At 38.3% G+C, this 18,220-nt stretch overlaps 1 protein-coding gene across 3 annotated transcripts in view; it reads left to right on the top strand.

Annotated features, from left to right (window-relative positions):
- Positions 1–17,367, top strand: part of LOC117408862 (BDNF/NT-3 growth factors receptor-like) — a 91,557-nt gene extending 74,190 nt beyond the window's left edge. For all 3 annotated transcript variants that reach the window (XM_034014234.3, XM_034014235.3, XM_034014233.3), the window contains 2 exons: positions 12,174–12,332; positions 13,438–17,367. In XM_034014234.3, coding sequence (XP_033870125.2) covers positions 12,174–12,332; positions 13,438–13,623 — 345 coding nt within the window. In that variant the 3' untranslated portion in view covers positions 13,624–17,367. The remainder of the gene's footprint in view (positions 1–12,173; positions 12,333–13,437) is intronic.
- The last annotated feature ends 853 nt before the right edge of the window (positions 17,368–18,220 follow it).

Genomic DNA, 18,220 nt, shown 5'->3' with positions numbered 1-18,220 from the left:
AAATAAAAAAGTTGATCACAAAAAAAACCTGCTGTTAAAAATATACTTTCTTGTATGGATGTATATTGCTATAGAAGCTTGTGAAAGACTTGTTAGATGTATTTGAAAATGTGTATAACCCTTTATAATAGTAGGAGGATGGAATACGCACAATTGCAGCTTTTAATTACAAAACGTTAATAGATTGTGGCAAAGTGGCTGAGTGGATGCAGGTGAAGGGGTGATGCAGTGCAGTAATGAAACACACTGAGATTTATAATCCGTTTTGGAAACAGTTTTTATTTATATTCAGGTCTGGTGACCAAATAATAATCCCCGGCAATACACAACAATGTGTAGAGCACGGAGTATATAACAACAGGGATGCAGTCCCAAATAATAAACACAAATATCCGTCCCACAATATACTAACACGGTCACCAGTCCTGGGTGTGTGCAGTAGTGCTCGTGGTGGGTGATACAAGTTTATTTTAGTGACAATGGTGAAGTGATGTTCCGGTTTAGTGCTGGCCCTTGGCGACAGCTCCGGAAACATGTTTAGTCGTCTAGCAGTGCACAAGACAAGACAATTTCAAACAAATAAAACACAACACTCACAATTTCGGTTTCCGTAATTATATTCACTGTCCTTCTCGATTCTTACTCACATTTAAACCAAAGCGAAGGAACGGATTGCGATTCTCCGCCCCCTTTTATGCCGTCACACATGACCCCTTGGTAAACGAGTGCAACCGCCTCTCCAATCTGCGGCTGCCATGTCCTTTCCCTTCCAGGTCAATGCGTTCTTGCAACAGAGTCTCGCCTTTATCCAGACTGGCCGACTTCCCGACCCTGGGAAAGAACTGTCAGACCAGCCCGTCCAAAGAACTCTGTTCTCGCTGCTTAGCGCCTTCACAGGTCAGGAGGGAGGTTTACAACTAAGAATCATTGTATTTCTGTCGCATAGATCTATGACCATAATAATTTGTGCACATTAGTGTGATCTGTTGTGTTAGGCAAACACCCTACTGGCAAGTTTACATAGTATGGTCTGTGTAATTAATATGCAATTGCAATTCTGGTTAACCCCAGAGAATAAGCTACTTAATAAATGTTGTATTTTCAGAGTGAATTAGAGATCTTTGCTTTTTGGTTTGCAAAGAATGCAAACTATATAAAGGATGACATTTATACAGTATAGACACACAACACAAACACAAACATACAAATGTAGCTATCTCTCTGTGTCACTAGACAGAAAGGCAGACAGATGAAAAGACATACAGTAAAAAGATGGATAAAAACAGATATCTACAGAGAATAGCACTGGCTCTCAGCGGGCTGTTTTGCATTGTGGGTTGTTTCTTTTGCAATGGTCTTATCTGATGTTTTCTGAATCTTTTTCATTGAGCTCCCCACAACACCTACTGTCAGTCTTCTGGTACTCCAGTAGCAGATATATTCTGGACTGACTAATGTTCTATCGGATTTAACTGACAACCGTAAACTCATATTTCACACACTAATACAGCGTAAGTAACTTCTGAGTAATTGCTACATTTTCATCAAATTTGGAAAGGAAATATATGTATTTTATTTTTAAGAACTAGACATGATGAAATTATTATTATTATTATTATTATTATTATTATTATTATTATTATTAATAATAATAATAATAATAATAATAATAATAATAATAATAATAATAATATTATTATTATTATTATTATTATTATTATTATTATTATTAATAATAATAATAATAATAATAATAATAATAATAATAATAATAATAATAATATTATTATTATTATTAATAATAATAATAATAATAATAATAATAATAATAATAATAATAATATTTGACATGGTGAATGATAATTCCCTATGTATAATAAGATTGCCCGTGAAAATAAGGTTGATGATTAAACTAGTTTAAAAAAAAAAAAAAAATCTGTACACCAAACTGTACGTATAAAAGGGCTTTGCCCACAGGATCCGTTCAGTCATGCGTTTTTAACATGCGTAATTGTGATGCGCCAGTGAATTTAACGAGCGTGTACATTATTGCGCCTTGCACACTGAGTCCGTAACTGTACGCATGATGGTGATGCATCAATTTTGGAATCGAAACAAGTTCCATTTTATCCTTTTTGACGTACGTTAAAAAAGACATTGACCAATAATAATCACTTGGGAAGACATGTGGTTTCTTGCAGTTTCCTGAACAAAATGGAAAAACTAATTGTGTGTTTCGCCAAACAAAAATTACTTTATGATAAATCCAACAAAGATTACCAAGACTTGGGGTGGGGTGGGGGGGGGGGGGGGGGGGGGGGGGGAATACACCACTTAGAACGGACGCGTTTCTGTTAACGTGATTAACCACAGTAAGCGATGGACGGTATAAACTCCCGCACAATAACCTGACATTCAAAATGTCCCCCAATCACCAGTACAGTAAACTAAATAAACAAGCGTGTATGCGGTTAAATCTTTATTAAGACACTCATTACACTCATGAAAAATATGTATTTGTAATTGTATTTTCATCAGTACTCTCCTCCTCAACTACAGAAACACCAGCTTTTTTGAAGCAATGTTGCATTGTTTTGCTGACTGACAGAGTTCCAAGCATGCTTTAGCAAGAGCACAGTATCTAACAGAGACATTTTATTTACACTGATTTTTGTGCTGATGCGCATCGCTTTTCTCTTTCCAGTCGTGCTTGCTGTTGCAGTGAGTGCTGTTTTTTCAAACTGTAAACCTGACACTGCGTACAGGGATTAAATAGCCAAGGTACAGTACAGGGGTAATCACACAGTAACGAGGTGCAAACAGATGATTGAGAGATCTGTCAAGCTTTTACTACAGTAAAGTGCTGCCTTTTGTATTGAAATCTATGTGAATGGCAAGGTAACGAGGTGAAAACAGCTGATTGGTGGATTAGTAAGAGCGAATACTACAGTAATAAGCAGTGAGTTTATTTAAATCTATGTGAATGGTACATAACGAGATCCAAACAGCTGAGTTTGCCTGAAATATATACGGCGTGTGGGCATGCTTAACACAGTATAAATTATGCCTTTGTTATTGAAATCAATGGGAATGGCAAATGCTATTTATCCGATATAAACGGCTGGCCGAAATAACCCTGTACGGTGTAAGTGGTGGATACTGTAATAGCATATATAAACACATGGATTTTGTGCAGTATGGGTTATAACAAGCATATACTTTTTATTTAAATTGTAGTCGAGGAAAAAACAATGGCCTAACCTGGAGACACATATCAGAGAAAGAACCGACCGCTCTTGGGCAACCAAGCGCGGTCAGAGCTTAACAGTCAGAAAAGAGTGATGGAATTTCTGGCTTCATATACAGAGAGTAATATATAAAATGAGTATATCTTCTTCATCACTGCCAGAGCTACTCATATTTACAGGTTCAGCCATTTTGAATACATTACAAGTACGATATTAACGCCTTTAGTGTGCAATGGATTGACGCACAGCTTTTGACGGATCAGACCCAGTGTGCAAAATCCTTAAGGCTGTAATCCTATCTCGGGTTTCTGGTGACAGATATATTTTGTACAGTTGGGTGTACACTATTTCTTATATTATTATTATTATTATTATTATTATTATTATTATTATTATTATTATTATTATTATTATTATTATTAACATTATTGTGGTTCAATGCTCAATGCTGCTAATGAATTTGAAATACAATTATCCAAACTAAAATGCTGATTTGAGTGAAATAATGAACTACATTCAAAGCTCCTGATCCATTACTGGTTAACTGAGCCCTATATAATTGTAGGTGCAATTTCCCATGTTAGTTGTTATTTATAAAAGTTTACTTCAGCTCACAGTTGACACGGTTGTTTTTAGAAATAAAAAATAGAAATGGGTGAATTTTTTTAGATTTGGTTTTCTTGGAACAAAACTGGGTAAATACTAATGATAATCACAATACACTTACATTCATCACACACTTACACAAGGCAGTCATTTCTAACTATTCATTTTAATTAAAGACGAATTCCTTCTATTTCAGCGCTACTGGATATTTTATCTCTAAGCAGCAGTCTGCCAGCTTGCGACCCTCCCTTCTCTCTGAAATTCACCAGTGGAATACACTGTAAATGTTGATATGGGAGTTTTCTGCATTTGGAGGCCCCGTTTCCATGGCAGCGAACCTCGTCTGCTAGGAGCAGGGATATATCAGACAATTCAGAGAAAAAAGTCATTAAAGTCCTCTGATTAGTATGCAGTGCCATAGCTGCATAGCGGTGTGCTCTGCAAGGGTAGTTTGTGTTTTATGGTCTTCTGCAATTGTGGGAAGGAAAGCAACATAAGGAGCCATAGCTTCCCACAACCCACAGAAATCTATTGTGGATCCACTAGTCTTACTAAGATGTTTTACTTTAAATTTTCTAAAAGACAAATGTCTGGTTGGAAAAGCAGACAAAAAAAACATTATACAATATTAATACGATCGCATGGGAACAAATACAGTACCTTATACAATTATTTAAATTCTCTCTCTCTCGCTCTCTCTCTCTCTGTATATATATATAGTGAACTGGCAAATGCATTTGTTCACTCATTAATTCATTATTTTGTTTATTTTCAAAACAATAATCTCTCTTTGCTGATATATGTAATGCAGTGTACAAAAATCTCAAAACAGCCTTATGGAATACTACACAGTATATAGGTTTAGGTCATAAAAGAGACACACATCATTATTAATGAGTGTGCAATGGTACATAACAGATGCACTGTAAACCAATCCACTTTACACATCTGTGACATGGTATTCTTAGATGTATGTAAAAAATGTGAAAAAGCCATTGCAATGACCACAGAAAGCTCATGGTATATGGTATACCTAATGGTATATTCTAGGTAACAGATATAGTACTATTGATAGAAATCCTATTGATAGAAAGCAGAAAAAGGTGTTTTTTTAGTAAAAACATTAATGTCAAACTGAAACCAAGCCAAGATGTATTTCTTAAGCTAGCTTTTTATAGTGGAGGAGGGGGTGAGGAATACACGCTTCAGATAATCAGGCACTGACAGAATGCAAGTTCTTTTAACTGAGACAAAATCTTTGTTTCATAGTGCTGTCACAAGAAGCACTGCTTTAGACATGATCCAAAGGCTGTCGAAATTATCATTCAGATGGCTCTGGGGTGATGTTTTGAATTACTTAGAAACAGGGATTCAAATAAGTGGTCTACATGAGTACCAGAGTTTAAAATGCAGACTTAATTATATAGATTGTGAGTGCAAATGCTGACCACAATTTGTTTTAAAAAATGAAAAATCGTCATGGTGTAATCAGAGAACATCATTTTATTACTTAAATTATGTGTGACAGGGGAGATCTGTGCTGGCTATCAGGCGCATGCGTGATCCTGCGTGATCTTGCGATGACACAAAGAGGTTGAGCGAGGGTGTGTTGCGGGGGACCTCTTTGATTGATTGAGGGGCGGGTCTTGGGGCGACGGTCGATCCCATAAGAATTGTTATTTTTCATTCGGTGGAGCCATGCTAAGGGGGTGTGATCTGTAACCAGGGGGACGTGTCGTCCCAAGAGGTAGTACCGGGGTGCCCATTCTACCGCCAGGTACTCCTTTGCGATGGTACTATAATTTTTCTCACGGGGAAGGCACTTCCTGCTGATGAACAGGACCGGGTGCTTGCTCCTCCTGAGACCTGTCTCTGATGCATCCATCTGCAGGGTGAACCTCCTACTGAAATCCAGACTGCACAGCACTGGCTTGCTACACAGTCTCTTCTTCACAACGAGAAAGGCCCTCTGACATGGCTCCGTCCACAAGACCGTATTTGGGACAGCCTTCCAAGTAAGGGTCGTCAAAGGAGCGGCTAGAGTGGGAACGTTCATGATGAACTTGCGATGGTACCCCACCAGTCCCAAGAAGGAGCACACCTGGGTTCCAGTCATAGGAGTCGGACACTAAGCCAAGGTTTTCACCTTTGCAATCAGTGGTCTGATCCCACAAATACTCACTCTCACTCTTCCCAATTGCACACTTCTTTGGTTTAGCAGTGAGCCCAGCCTCTCACAAGGATGGCAGTACTGCCGATTTCACCTGCACTCGTATCTAACCCTGATGTAACTATCAACACTATTATCTGCTCTTGAACTGCCCCAATATCAAATTATACTGTGTTTGTTTTTGCTCTTATTAGGACTGCAGTCATTGTATTTTGTATCTTGCTCTTAATAGTACTGTAATTCTTGGTATGTATTTTTTGTATACAACTGTAAGTCACCCTGGGTAAGGGTGTCTGCTAATAATAATAATAATAATAATAATTGGCTGGAAAGTGGCTGGTGCTCCATGCAACCCAAAGGGCATGGTAATAAACTGGTATGAAGTCGAAAACGCTGTCCTCTCCCGTGACTTTGGGGTCAGGTGTATCTGCCAGTACCCCTTTGTTAAATCCTGTGTTGTCATGAAGTGAGCCATGCCTAAATGTTCCAGCAATTCATCTACCCGGGGCATGGGATAAGCACTGAACTCTCCTAAAGTCAATACAAAACTGACTCGATCCTTCTGGCTTATCCACTAAAACAAATGGACTATTCCAGTCACTCTAGGGCTCTTCTATTACCCCCATCTTAAGCATTTTATTAATCTCTGCTTCCACTACCTGTTTTTTACGTTCATGTATACAGCACAGCCTCTGGCAAACTCGCGCCCCCAGCTCAATGTCAATGTGATGGTGGGTTACTTGAGTCTACCCTGGGACTTGAGAGAACGCAGCTGGAAAAGCTGCTGGGGTACTTCTCTAATAGCAAAGAGAAAGGGATGAATCAGCTGGTCCCAGTTGCACATGTCACTTTCAATGAATCTGCGCCAAATGCTTTTTAGGGTTTTATTGAAATCCCCAAAAGCTTACATGTTTCGCGGACCAGCCGTGACATAAAGTTGGTACCTTAGTCGGTCAGGATTTCCCAGGGAATAGCTATCCGGGAGAAAACCTTCACAAGCTTGTTGGCGACATTCTTAGCAGACACAGAGTGGAGTGGGATGGCTTCTGGATAATGCGTAGCATAATCCAGAATGACCCATAGGTCATCAGTGGGGCCCGCTGGATGGCTCCAGGGCTTAGGAATGAGCAACTGATAATGAACTTACCCAGTGTGAGGTAATTTATCAACCCAATTCAGTAGATCTCGATCATTAACCACAGTAAGTGGTATAGCTACGGGGGCGGTTTTAGGGATTTGACCCCCCGACATTAATTATTCAAGTGGGACAATAAAAATATCAGTGCATAAATCTCAATCCATCACCAGCACCCAGATCCCCCAACGAAACAAAATCCTGGCTATCTAGCACCACAATGCCAGTGTTATTATCCATCAGCAAAGAATCTCCATCCACCACTCAAACAAAATCATGGCTACGCCACTGACCACAGATGCTTGGTCAAAGAGCCGGCTCAGCGCGTCGTCACGTCTTTGCTCGAGTCGGAAGTCACGGGACCGAGCTAACAAATCAGCTCCCATGGCTTCCAACTCGGGGTCAGGTCGGTCCCGAGTGGAGGCAAAAGTACCAGGCCCCTGTGCTGGCTCCTCTGCCTCCCCCCCCCCCCCCCCCCCCCCCGAACCTTCATCAGCTGCCCCCACCTGAACCCGATCGGATTCTCTCCATTCCCAGACCTCATTCTTAGTGGCCCAGTGTTCCGGTTTGGTTTTCGGGCCTTGGCAAAACCAAGTCAGGTCGCGAAAGAGGAAAATGTCTCCAATTAATTTCCTCCTTCTTAGCCAATGGAAGGAGCAGGGCAGTCTCAGCAGCTAACCAATTTTTGAACTGCTCGCATTCCCACCCCAGAATGACTCGCACTGTCAAGCAAGGGCACGACCACATTTGTACCCGCGTTACCGTCTGCCCAACCTTTGGGTAGGTATGCATATCCCCATGAATACATTTAATATTAACCCATCCCGTTAATTGTTTATGCCCCGGTGAGATTAACCCTTATTGTATTAGGGAATGACCACACCCTGAATCCAAGAGAGCCTGGGTTTGTATACCATCCGCTGTCACAGGAAGGACAAAACCCATCTGCTAGAGTGACTGAAGTAATTGAACATTCTTAACTGGACAGATAAGGTCACATTCTATGGCTGGGCAATCCCAAGCAATGTGGCCCACCTCCTGGCATGTCCAGGGGAGGTCTGAACACCCGAGCCAGCAATGGGGTTTGACGGTAGGGTGGCCACCACCCCGGTCCAACACCACAGTAGCCAGTGGGTAGCCCCACCCTGCCCCGGTTCTCGGGTCGGGAGCTCCCACCGCCACGTTTCTGGTTTCCCTTCCCCCCAGTCCCTTTGCCCTCCCTTGGGCAACTCACAGGGGTGATGCTGGAGTATCAGGTTTTCCAAGAGGCTTGGTGGGCACTGGTTCCGCCAACTGGACCGCTCAGTCCAGTTTCAGGTTCCTTCCACTGAACCCAGAGACGAGGTCCCGGAGCCAGGCATTCCAGGAACCGCTCCACCATTCTGTCTTTGGTAGTGGCATCCGGGTCAGCCAGCCCCCCACGTAGTCCCGGAGTCGATGAGCAATCACCCAGGGATGTTCATCGTCGGCGAAGACTTCCTCCCTGAATTTCTTCTGGTTGCCTTCCAGTGTGGCCCCCCACCCAATTTTAGTATGGTCGCTTTGAGAGTGGGGTAGGCCATCATGGCTGCAGGGGACAGGGTTCTTCCTGCAGCCTTGGCCTCCCCCGAGGCAAAGTCCGAGGGTTTCTTTGAAAACGCAGCACAGGCGCAATGGTATTCAGGTACACAGTTCTTAGCACACACACTGGTGCTGCAAAATAACAGTCAAAAACGAAAACAAAAGAGAACTTAAACACTGTTAATAAAACTACAAATAAAAGTACTGCTATACGCAGGGTCTCGCAGCCTTCACTTGTTTGTGAGGCACAAGATTCTATGACATTCTCCTATTCCCTCACTACTGTAATGGGGTTGCCCAGATCCCCATGAGCTAAATCAAATAATTTCCCAGTATGGCTACGTAAATCACCAATATAGATCGGTTGTCTTCTTCAGCCGTCTCTGCTGCCTTTTCTTTTTCTCTGGCCAGAGGTTCTGCTGGTTTGTATCCTGCAAGGGCTAACCAAAGCAATAGGAGAGCGTCATTCTTATGGGATTGACCGTCCCCCCAAGACTCGCCCCTCAACCAATCAAAGAGGTCCAGCAACACACCCTCGCTAAACCTCTTTGTGTCATCATCATGATTGACGGGCAGGTCAAACAGGGCTTATGACCCCCCCCCCCCCCCCCCCTGCAGGTAGCCAGCAGGTATCTTCCCTGTCACATATGCGAATGTTGATTTGTCTACCAAAGCAAACAGGGATAACATCTATAGCCTGAAACTCTTCTGATATACATTCTCCTAATCTCCTAGCAACCAGAGCATGGCAAATGCCTTTTGCACATGGACGATGCAAAATGAACACAGACAGAATTGTGCAAGATAGAGTAGAGATTAAATTAAAATAAATCATCATTAGGGAAAATGTAGTGCATTGGCTGCAGATCTCTTAACAACATTTAATAGAGAAAAAAAAACATCCAGCATGTCATGTTTTTTTTATAGGGGATCCCCCCCCCCCCCCCCCCCGTGTGACACATTGTGGTCCACATTGTGAAAGCTGTTTTTCAAAACTGAGAATAAAATGGAGAAATGAAAACATTGTTATTTAATTATTTAATAAAGTAGTTAATTATGTTAAAATCGAATACAAAAACACTGAATGATATATACAGAACACGTACAGTTCATTTCTCATTTACTTTAGGCGAGTGCATTATTTTACTTGTGGTTAAATACATTTTTACCTTAGCTTTTTCTTAGTTATTAAACATATTGTGGCACATCCTAGGACTACTATTATGTTTATATAATATAAGTAACATGATTTCCACTAACTATGCTTTGTCTAACATGAAGCATGACTGCCTCTGATCCTGCTAGGGTCTCTGGAATAGACTTGTGATTCCACTGCCCTCTTCACTGCCCTCTTCACTGCTCTCTTCACTGCTCTCTTCACTGCCCTCTTCACTGCCCTTTTCACTGCTCTCTTCACTGCCCTTTTCACTGCCCTCTTCACTGCCCTCTTCACTGCTCTCTTCACTGCCCTCTTCACTGTCCTTTTCACTGCCCTCTTCACTGTCCTCTTCACTGTCATCTCAGGCATCCGAATCAGAATTCTGTTAATCAGTTAATATTTAAAAAGTTCCACAATAATTAATTTTGTTCAGCCCAGAATCTATAGCAATACTATGGTTTTCTTCAGATCCAACTTTCTTTACAACCAAGGATTAAAAGTACAGTACTGTTGTGCTCTGGTAGATAAAAGCGGTATTACCTCTCTGTGGCCTGGGTATAAAAATGGCAAACCAAAAGTAAGTCAAACCTTTTATCAAATATTGTGATTACAATTGTAGTAGTGTGCAGATCCATTAGACATTTGGCACCTAAATGCACTGTCATTTTTAAATTGCCCATTTAAATGTAGATTCTGTAATCCCTCACAGAAACAGCGTTTCTATAGAAACAAGAGAGCAGTAGAATGCAATATGGAACAGGGTTGCTTTTTTCTAACTAGGATGCAGTGTGTCACAACATAGCCCAAGTCTGCGGATAACATTCTGACATTAAAATATGTCTTCTACATTTTCCCTGCTACTTTCCCAATAACTGAAAACCCAGTTTATACTTGGAAGGCTAATGTACTTATGTGGGCTACCACAATCAAGAGGTCACACCACATAGTTCACAGTTTTAATGAGGGTGGGTTTGTGGGTAGACAGTATTTTATTTATATGCACCCTAAGAGCCATCCCGACGAGATCCAGTATGTCTGCTATTACTGCCAGTATGTTTAATAAACAAAAGATCTGGCTATCATACATTCATACATATTACAATAACAAGCCTAAGAGCTCTATTTCTTAATATTTTATGAGACCAAAGGCTGATAACAATTAATCATCTTCTAATGGCACTTGCCCTTCACTGTTATATTTTTTAAACTGAGTAAAGCCGTTGCCTGAAATGGAAACATCAATATTTAAAGCTAATTGCGTAAAAAGGGGTTAACTTGTTTCATGGCTTTAAGCCACAGGTCTTCAGTTAGTGGCAGCTGTTTAGGGACTTAGTCAGACATTAATTAATATGCAGTAAGTAAAAGGTCAGTATTTGTATATTTGTTTTAAAATTATTTTTGAGCTTGTGATTTCAATTCTGCTTCCTCCCATATTCATAGTTCAGTAGGATTCACAAGGTAAAAGGATGACATGATTTCTAGAATAGTCCCCTTTCCTCTTCTCAGGGTATAGTTTGTGGATTATCTTTTAAAATCAGTTTTCCTATTATCTCCCCTTTTCATTATGTCTTTTATTTTCTATTATTATCCTAATTTATCAAAATAGTGTGATTCTGAAACATTCCAAAAATATGTTTAGTAAATAATTTGAACTTGATCAGTTTAAACTCGCGTAGGAATATTATGAAAATGCTTTTAAATTTAATTCCCTAGTTCACATCAATCTCCACATTTATGCTGTTTCATGAAAATCAACCCTAATTTCTTATATGTTTTGCTTCTTCAAAAAGGAGAAGTACTGTAGAAGATCAACAAGAGGAAGAAAAAGAACAAGATTTTTCCTGATTTTTGACGGCTTTCAGGCGATGTTTCTCTTCATCTAACGTATTTAAAATGCTGTTTACATGGGATGTTAGATTTTAGAATAATGGCATGCCAACATTTAGAACAGCTGTTGCAATAACCTACATTTGGCAAAAAAATCTGTATTTTGAGTCACAGTAAGTTTCTCCACAAACATCTTAATACTAATGGGAACTGCTCATTGTCCCAGATTCAGAGATTTTTCTTCTGTAGCAAACAATTGTATTTTATTAGGATTATGTAGCATCCTGTAACACAAAGGAGATTTCTGGAAATCTTTCAATTTCAAAATCCAAAATGTTCACCCTAACAATGCTACTTTGATACTACGGCACATGGCCCGCCCAGTAGTTCTTGTCATTTAAGTGTCCATCTGTTGAGTCCATTGTAAATCATCCTCATTTGACAATGTCTTCTTTTTCCTTTCTGAAGGTTGGGGGTCACACCATGTTGCCGATTCGCTGGATGCCTCCAGAGAGCATCATGTACAGGAAGTTCACTACAGAGAGTGACGTCTGGAGCCTGGGTGTAGTATTATGGGAAATCTTCACCTATGGCAAGCAACCATGGTATCAGCTTTCAAACAATGAGGTTAGTGGTAGACAAGTATAGCTTTCTTGAACTTTAATGTAAAACTATTAGAAACAAGTAGTCTAACTGATTTAGGGGCAAATCTACATTTCTATTGCAGTTGTGATATATTGCCCAAATGATGATTATCTGTTTGTAGTTTGTTGATTTGCAGTTTGCAGATCGTCCTATCAGATAAAACACAATGCTACAAAATGGTGCAAAACGAATTAATCACCTGCTGTGTGTTTTGTAACTATCAGTAAATGCTACCCATCAGTAGTGAAATGTACCAGATCAATGTGCAGTTTACTATACCATAAAGACAAGGCTACAGCATTGGGTTTGAACCATTACTGAATGGAATTCTCATCTGGTCCAGAGGAGATACTGATTTTTTTCAGAAAATGATATCATATGGAACTTGTCCATACTGTACATGAACGCATGCAAATAGTGAGAGATGTAATCAAATTGCAGGACTCCGCAAGTAAATACTGCCATGTGTGAAATCTGTATTTTGGTACAGTTTCTTGTAGCAACAGAATACAAAAGCAAACTATTTTTACTTTAAAAACTCTCATAAAAATACTGCTATTGTCAATAAAATGTTTGCTTGGGGACTGGAAAAAAAGACATATTTGTATATATCACACCGCTCTCAACGATATTAAAAAGCATGTCTCTTGAGGCACTTTTGGATAAGTTGGATAAACTAACGAGACCTCAATTCTCTGCAGCGCTTGTTAGTTGGCAACTGGTTCTTAATTACCCTCACATGGTTTGATGCAGTATAGCTTTTCAACTTCAGTTTCAGTGGACTTTGTTTAGTTCCACTTCACACATTTAAAACGACCAGGTAGAAAATGTAACCTTTTACATCAAGTGAACCTAGAATAGTCAATTTATTAGTAATACGCAAGTGAACAATTCTGTGTTGTACAAAAATAGTATGTAAGGGGTTTACCACTTGCAATGGATAAACATACATTTAAGACTGGTTATCTTGGCATTGGTGAAATATTTCATATCAAACAAAACCAACTTTGTCATACAAAATAAAGAATCGGTTATTCTCTTTTTTCATTTGGCATTAAAAATAACACTTTCTTATTTCCCCCAACAGGTGATTGAATGCATCACTCAGGGTCGTGTCCTGCAGCGTCCTCGGAACAGCCCAAAAGAAGTGTATGACCTAATGTTGGGCTGCTGGCAGCGTGAACCCCACATGCGGCTGAATATTAAGGAAATACACAGCCTCCTTCAGAATCTGGCTAAGGCTTCACCTGTATACCTGGACATACTAGGCTAAACTCTCAAGACAGCCCCCTCCCTGACCTATGTGGAGTATGTGTGGATGTATGTGTGTGAGAAAGTGTGGCTAAAACTCTGCTCTTATCTCCGATGGCATTAGTGAAGAAGACGAGGAGAATCTTTTTCAAAGGGCAACCTTCATAAATTCTCCATGTGCAGACGCATTATTGACCAGTGTTATCTTTCTATTTCTCTTATCGACCCATGCTTCTGCTCCATCATAACTCTGCATAGACAAAAAGCCTTATATCTGATTGTGTGCTTGTTTTTCTTTTCTCTGAAGACCCTCCCAATCGTCCTCAGTAATGAAAATTGCCTTCTCGCATTCTTGCCTTCGACTGGGATGAAAAAAGGGAAAACTGACTATCAGAATGTGTTGTAAATATTCCCCACTTACATGGATTCATCTTAACCTTGGCTTTTGGTTTTGATTCATGACATAACTTTTTGTGGTATACTGTACAAAGTTAAAAGGAAGTTTTTTTTCCACCTGGAGACAGAAAAAGAAAGGAAAACTTATTCTCAGCTTCTTTGTATGGAATTGTTCTGACAGGCTATTGTCCTACTGGCAGTCTCTGAAAGAGTAACACATACAAGAAATCTGCAACAGCGACTAGTTTGGCCATTTTCTTCTTTGAAATTCATTACATAATCCCTTTCTTTTAAAAAGAAGTTTTAATTCTTGGCAAAACCATTTGGAAACTGTTTACCCAAAATAATTAACACAGATATGAAAAGTTGAATTGATGTACAGTTAGATTCACTGGAAGCTGAAACACCATTTGACTGCAATTGTGACCACAATCTCCAGACAATCATTAGACACTTCAGCTTGGACTAATGCATAGTATTCATTTCAGGGTCAGCCACTGCAGACGCTGGACTTCTATAATGCAGCACTTGTAAATGCCCTGACAAATTATCTAAATATGTGCTTGTCGTGATGTGTCTTTTTTTGTGTTAATGCCCCATATTTTGTGGAGCAAAATTTAATTTTGCATGGTCTTCATAGTTAAATACCTTTAGTGCAAATTATTGCTTGAGTCTCATATTTCCTGACAGAAACAAATCTAGTTATCCATATAGGTGTAACATATATTTAATTAAGAAAACTAATGGCGGTCATTAGTTTGCGAACAAATGGCTTTACATTGTTAAAATATGATTGGGAAGATAGAAATTCTGAAAAATGGAGATCCCAGATTCAGTCGGAAGCGATGACAGAGCTGAGTCCCTGAGGATGTAGAAATCGGTTTCAGAATCCTTCTGTCAGTAATTTGTTTCTGACAGACAGTGCATGAATACACTGCTGCACAAGATGCATGGTTGTGTTGCTGAAGTTTAGCTCATCACCACATAAATCTCTTGCGTACAGACACTTAGGAATTTCAGCTCAAACAGTAAGATCTATTTGGGATAGTCATTTTCTGTCAGAAAGCATACTCCTTCTGAGAGAGAACACCATAAATGTGTTTGCAGTCAAACTGGTCAAGTATATATTGCATTTGTAATATATTACATTTATAATATATATATATAGTTCTGTTCTTTATTATTGAATGAGCAGATGGTAATTTATTATTAGTATTGTTTTAAAGCTTTTTTTGTTTGTTTGTTTGTTTTTTCAAATTATATTTTGATACATAATTTATTTTTACTGAAGCACTTTTCTCTTAAAATGGTTAATTTACTGATTCTAACAAACGTGGGACCTATGATTATTATCCACCACATAATTATTGATTAATCACAAAGGTCAAAGATAATAAGCAGTAGCTATCAAGTCATATCATAAAATAAGACCATAACAGCTGCTGCCTTTACTGAATGAAAGCACATATTCATACATTATACAGAATTTCTTTAGAATGTGAGTATTCAGCTGAAGTATTTCTGAAAATGTAGTTACTGAGAATAGGGGAAATAACTTAAATGTAACAATGCATTTTGACTTTGTTTTATGGTGGGTTGCATTAAAGCATCATATCAGTTTATAATATGGATGTCCCTCAGAAGTTGATGATATTTAAATTATAATTCTGTAAGCGACTGTATCATCCGCAGGAACCTTTCCATTAAGCTGATGAGACAATCTGACTTTATTTTACTTTGACAATGTACGTAACTGAATTATTTGTGAATTTTCTTATAATGAAATGTGACACAGGTACAGTATTTTTTCTAATTATACCAATTAGAAATGCTTATTGAATGCTTTAGTTTTAACAAATGCAGAATTTATTTAAACTTAAAACATGCTGTTTTGATATGCCCATCTTAAATCAACACATGCGGGCATTGCTAAATCACCTGGTTAAAAAAAGATGATTCCTATTTTTGCCAAAAGTATATTGTGCTAAACTGGAATTTAAAATGTAGGTAAATCTTTGTGAAATATACATTAGAAAAGGAATATGAGCGCTGTAACTGCATTGAAAAAGTCAACCAGGCATAAGTGTCCCTTGGCAAGCAGTGTTGCTGACTGATGGCGGCTTAGATGCTGCTGGACCAAGATGTAAATACATCTGCAGTTGTATTTGTATAATGTTGCCAATAAGTTCTCATCTTTTATTAGATTTTGTATTCCAAATGTAAACATTTAATTATGAAAACATACTATTTTTTAAAATTATTGTTTTAACTTTTTTTTCCAATAATAAAACAAAATTCTGTTTTATGGAGAAAACAAGATGATAACCTGCTGAAATGCACACACACACACACACACACACACACACACGTTTACTAAGTGGGAACATCAATTTGATTGACAGCTACATGGATTTTTTAAAGCATTCTGCAGCTTTGAGGATTATTATTATTATTATTATTATTATTATTATTATTATTATTATTATTATTATTATTATTATTATTATTATTTTATAAGATTACTTTCCCAGAAAAGATGATGTTATGACAATATAACAATGTTATATTTTTGTCAGTATTCACTCTTTGGTTGACAAGGGCAGACATGGAAGTTTAAAGGTCAGGTCTTCAAGCCTTAAAAGTATATTCTTTCTAAAAAACATTTTACAGCTCTACAGCAATGCAAAATGGGTTATAATATAGAAATATTTCTCATGGCATGGCAGCAGTATATTAGGTAATTTCTTGGCATCTCAAGTTAGTCACCATTTCTGTTAGGCCAAAGTAATATCTGTGACAAAGGAACTTTATAACTGAAATTATCTATTGAATGTCTTATCTGTGCAGTAAAGAGATAGCTGCTCCACTGCCTTAGTGGCAGTGACAGAGATTAGCCTATTTGTATCTGAGACAATGCAATCTTGACATCCTTGCTTAAAGCAGTAAAATGAGTATTAATAGAGAAGTTGGCAATATGGATAAGTACAAAACTTTGTACTTGCTGAAATAGCAGAATTTTTTTTACTATTATTATTATTATTATTTATTGTTATTATTATTTATTGTTATTATTATTATCTTGAACAGTAGGATCAATGTTGTTTTTCTTGATGTAGATGAACACTTTATCTTTGTTCTATAGTGTCTGTTTTATGTCTTGAAAGTAAGGCAATTCCTCAGTTTTTACTGCCTTTTGTAAATCCAACACCAATAGTCTACATATCAGAGGGAGTTTTACAAGCTGTAAGTGCATTGACTTTTCCCCAGCCCTGTTATTAATCTTGATTTTTTTTCTTTGAATGAAAAACTGATTTGGCATAACAAACAATCTCTTCTTTGAATATATCTGTATTATGTGTTCTTTAATTAATTTTCTTCTTTTTTAATTAAACCACCAACAAAAAACTCTAAAAGGCATTAATATTTCCATTCATAGAAGGTTACAGATGATGTACTTTAGGTATGTGATGTCTCTGTGCTACAGTTTAGTAGATCTTGCAGTGTGTTACAGGCATTCATTGCTCTAAACAATCCATTGCATCTTGGCTGATTTGTACCCAATGCCTGAGTATCAGTAAAGTATTGTTTGTGTATCATGTGACCAGCTTCTCAAACTGAAATGGAAGTGTCTTGTAATACAGTGCATTTAATAAAGGTATTATGTCTTACAATAAACAATGTCTAGTGAATCTTTTTAATGCATATAGCAATTATAAAAATTTGAACTGACTTTTGTGTGAGGCTGTCCCTCACATAACTTGTAATGGAAATGGCATCACTGATGTACTGGAACCACATCTCCCTGTCAGTCAGTTTTAGCCATGATGAAAAACAAGACAGCAGATCTAATGTTGGCAGGTGCTTTCATAACTCAAACTGCACAAACTTCTGATGTTTCATCAAGAGTTGTTTAACAAATGATTAATCATTGGGGAATGGTCAAGTATCTGAAGTAGAACCTGTCATATCCTATCCTGTAAGATAAGATAACCTCCATTAAAGCCAGTTTGTGTATGAGCTTTGTTCTTATTGTTTCTGTCTGGGGTTAACACAGGCACGGGAAAAAATATCTGTCGGATTACTTTGGCATAGACTGAGAAAGCACAGTAAGAACTGTTATTAGAATGTTGTTTTGAAAATTGCCAAATACTGTATTACAAGTGCTTTGTTTTGCAATAATTTTCACTGATTTTCTTTGTACGAGCAGTACTGTACTTTGGTGT

Source organism: Acipenser ruthenus, chromosome 2 (assembly GCF_902713425.1).
Source record: "Acipenser ruthenus chromosome 2, fAciRut3.2 maternal haplotype, whole genome shotgun sequence".
Taxonomy (NCBI): domain Eukaryota; kingdom Metazoa; phylum Chordata; class Actinopteri; order Acipenseriformes; family Acipenseridae; genus Acipenser; species Acipenser ruthenus.
This window is presented reverse-complemented; position numbering and strand designations above follow the sequence as displayed.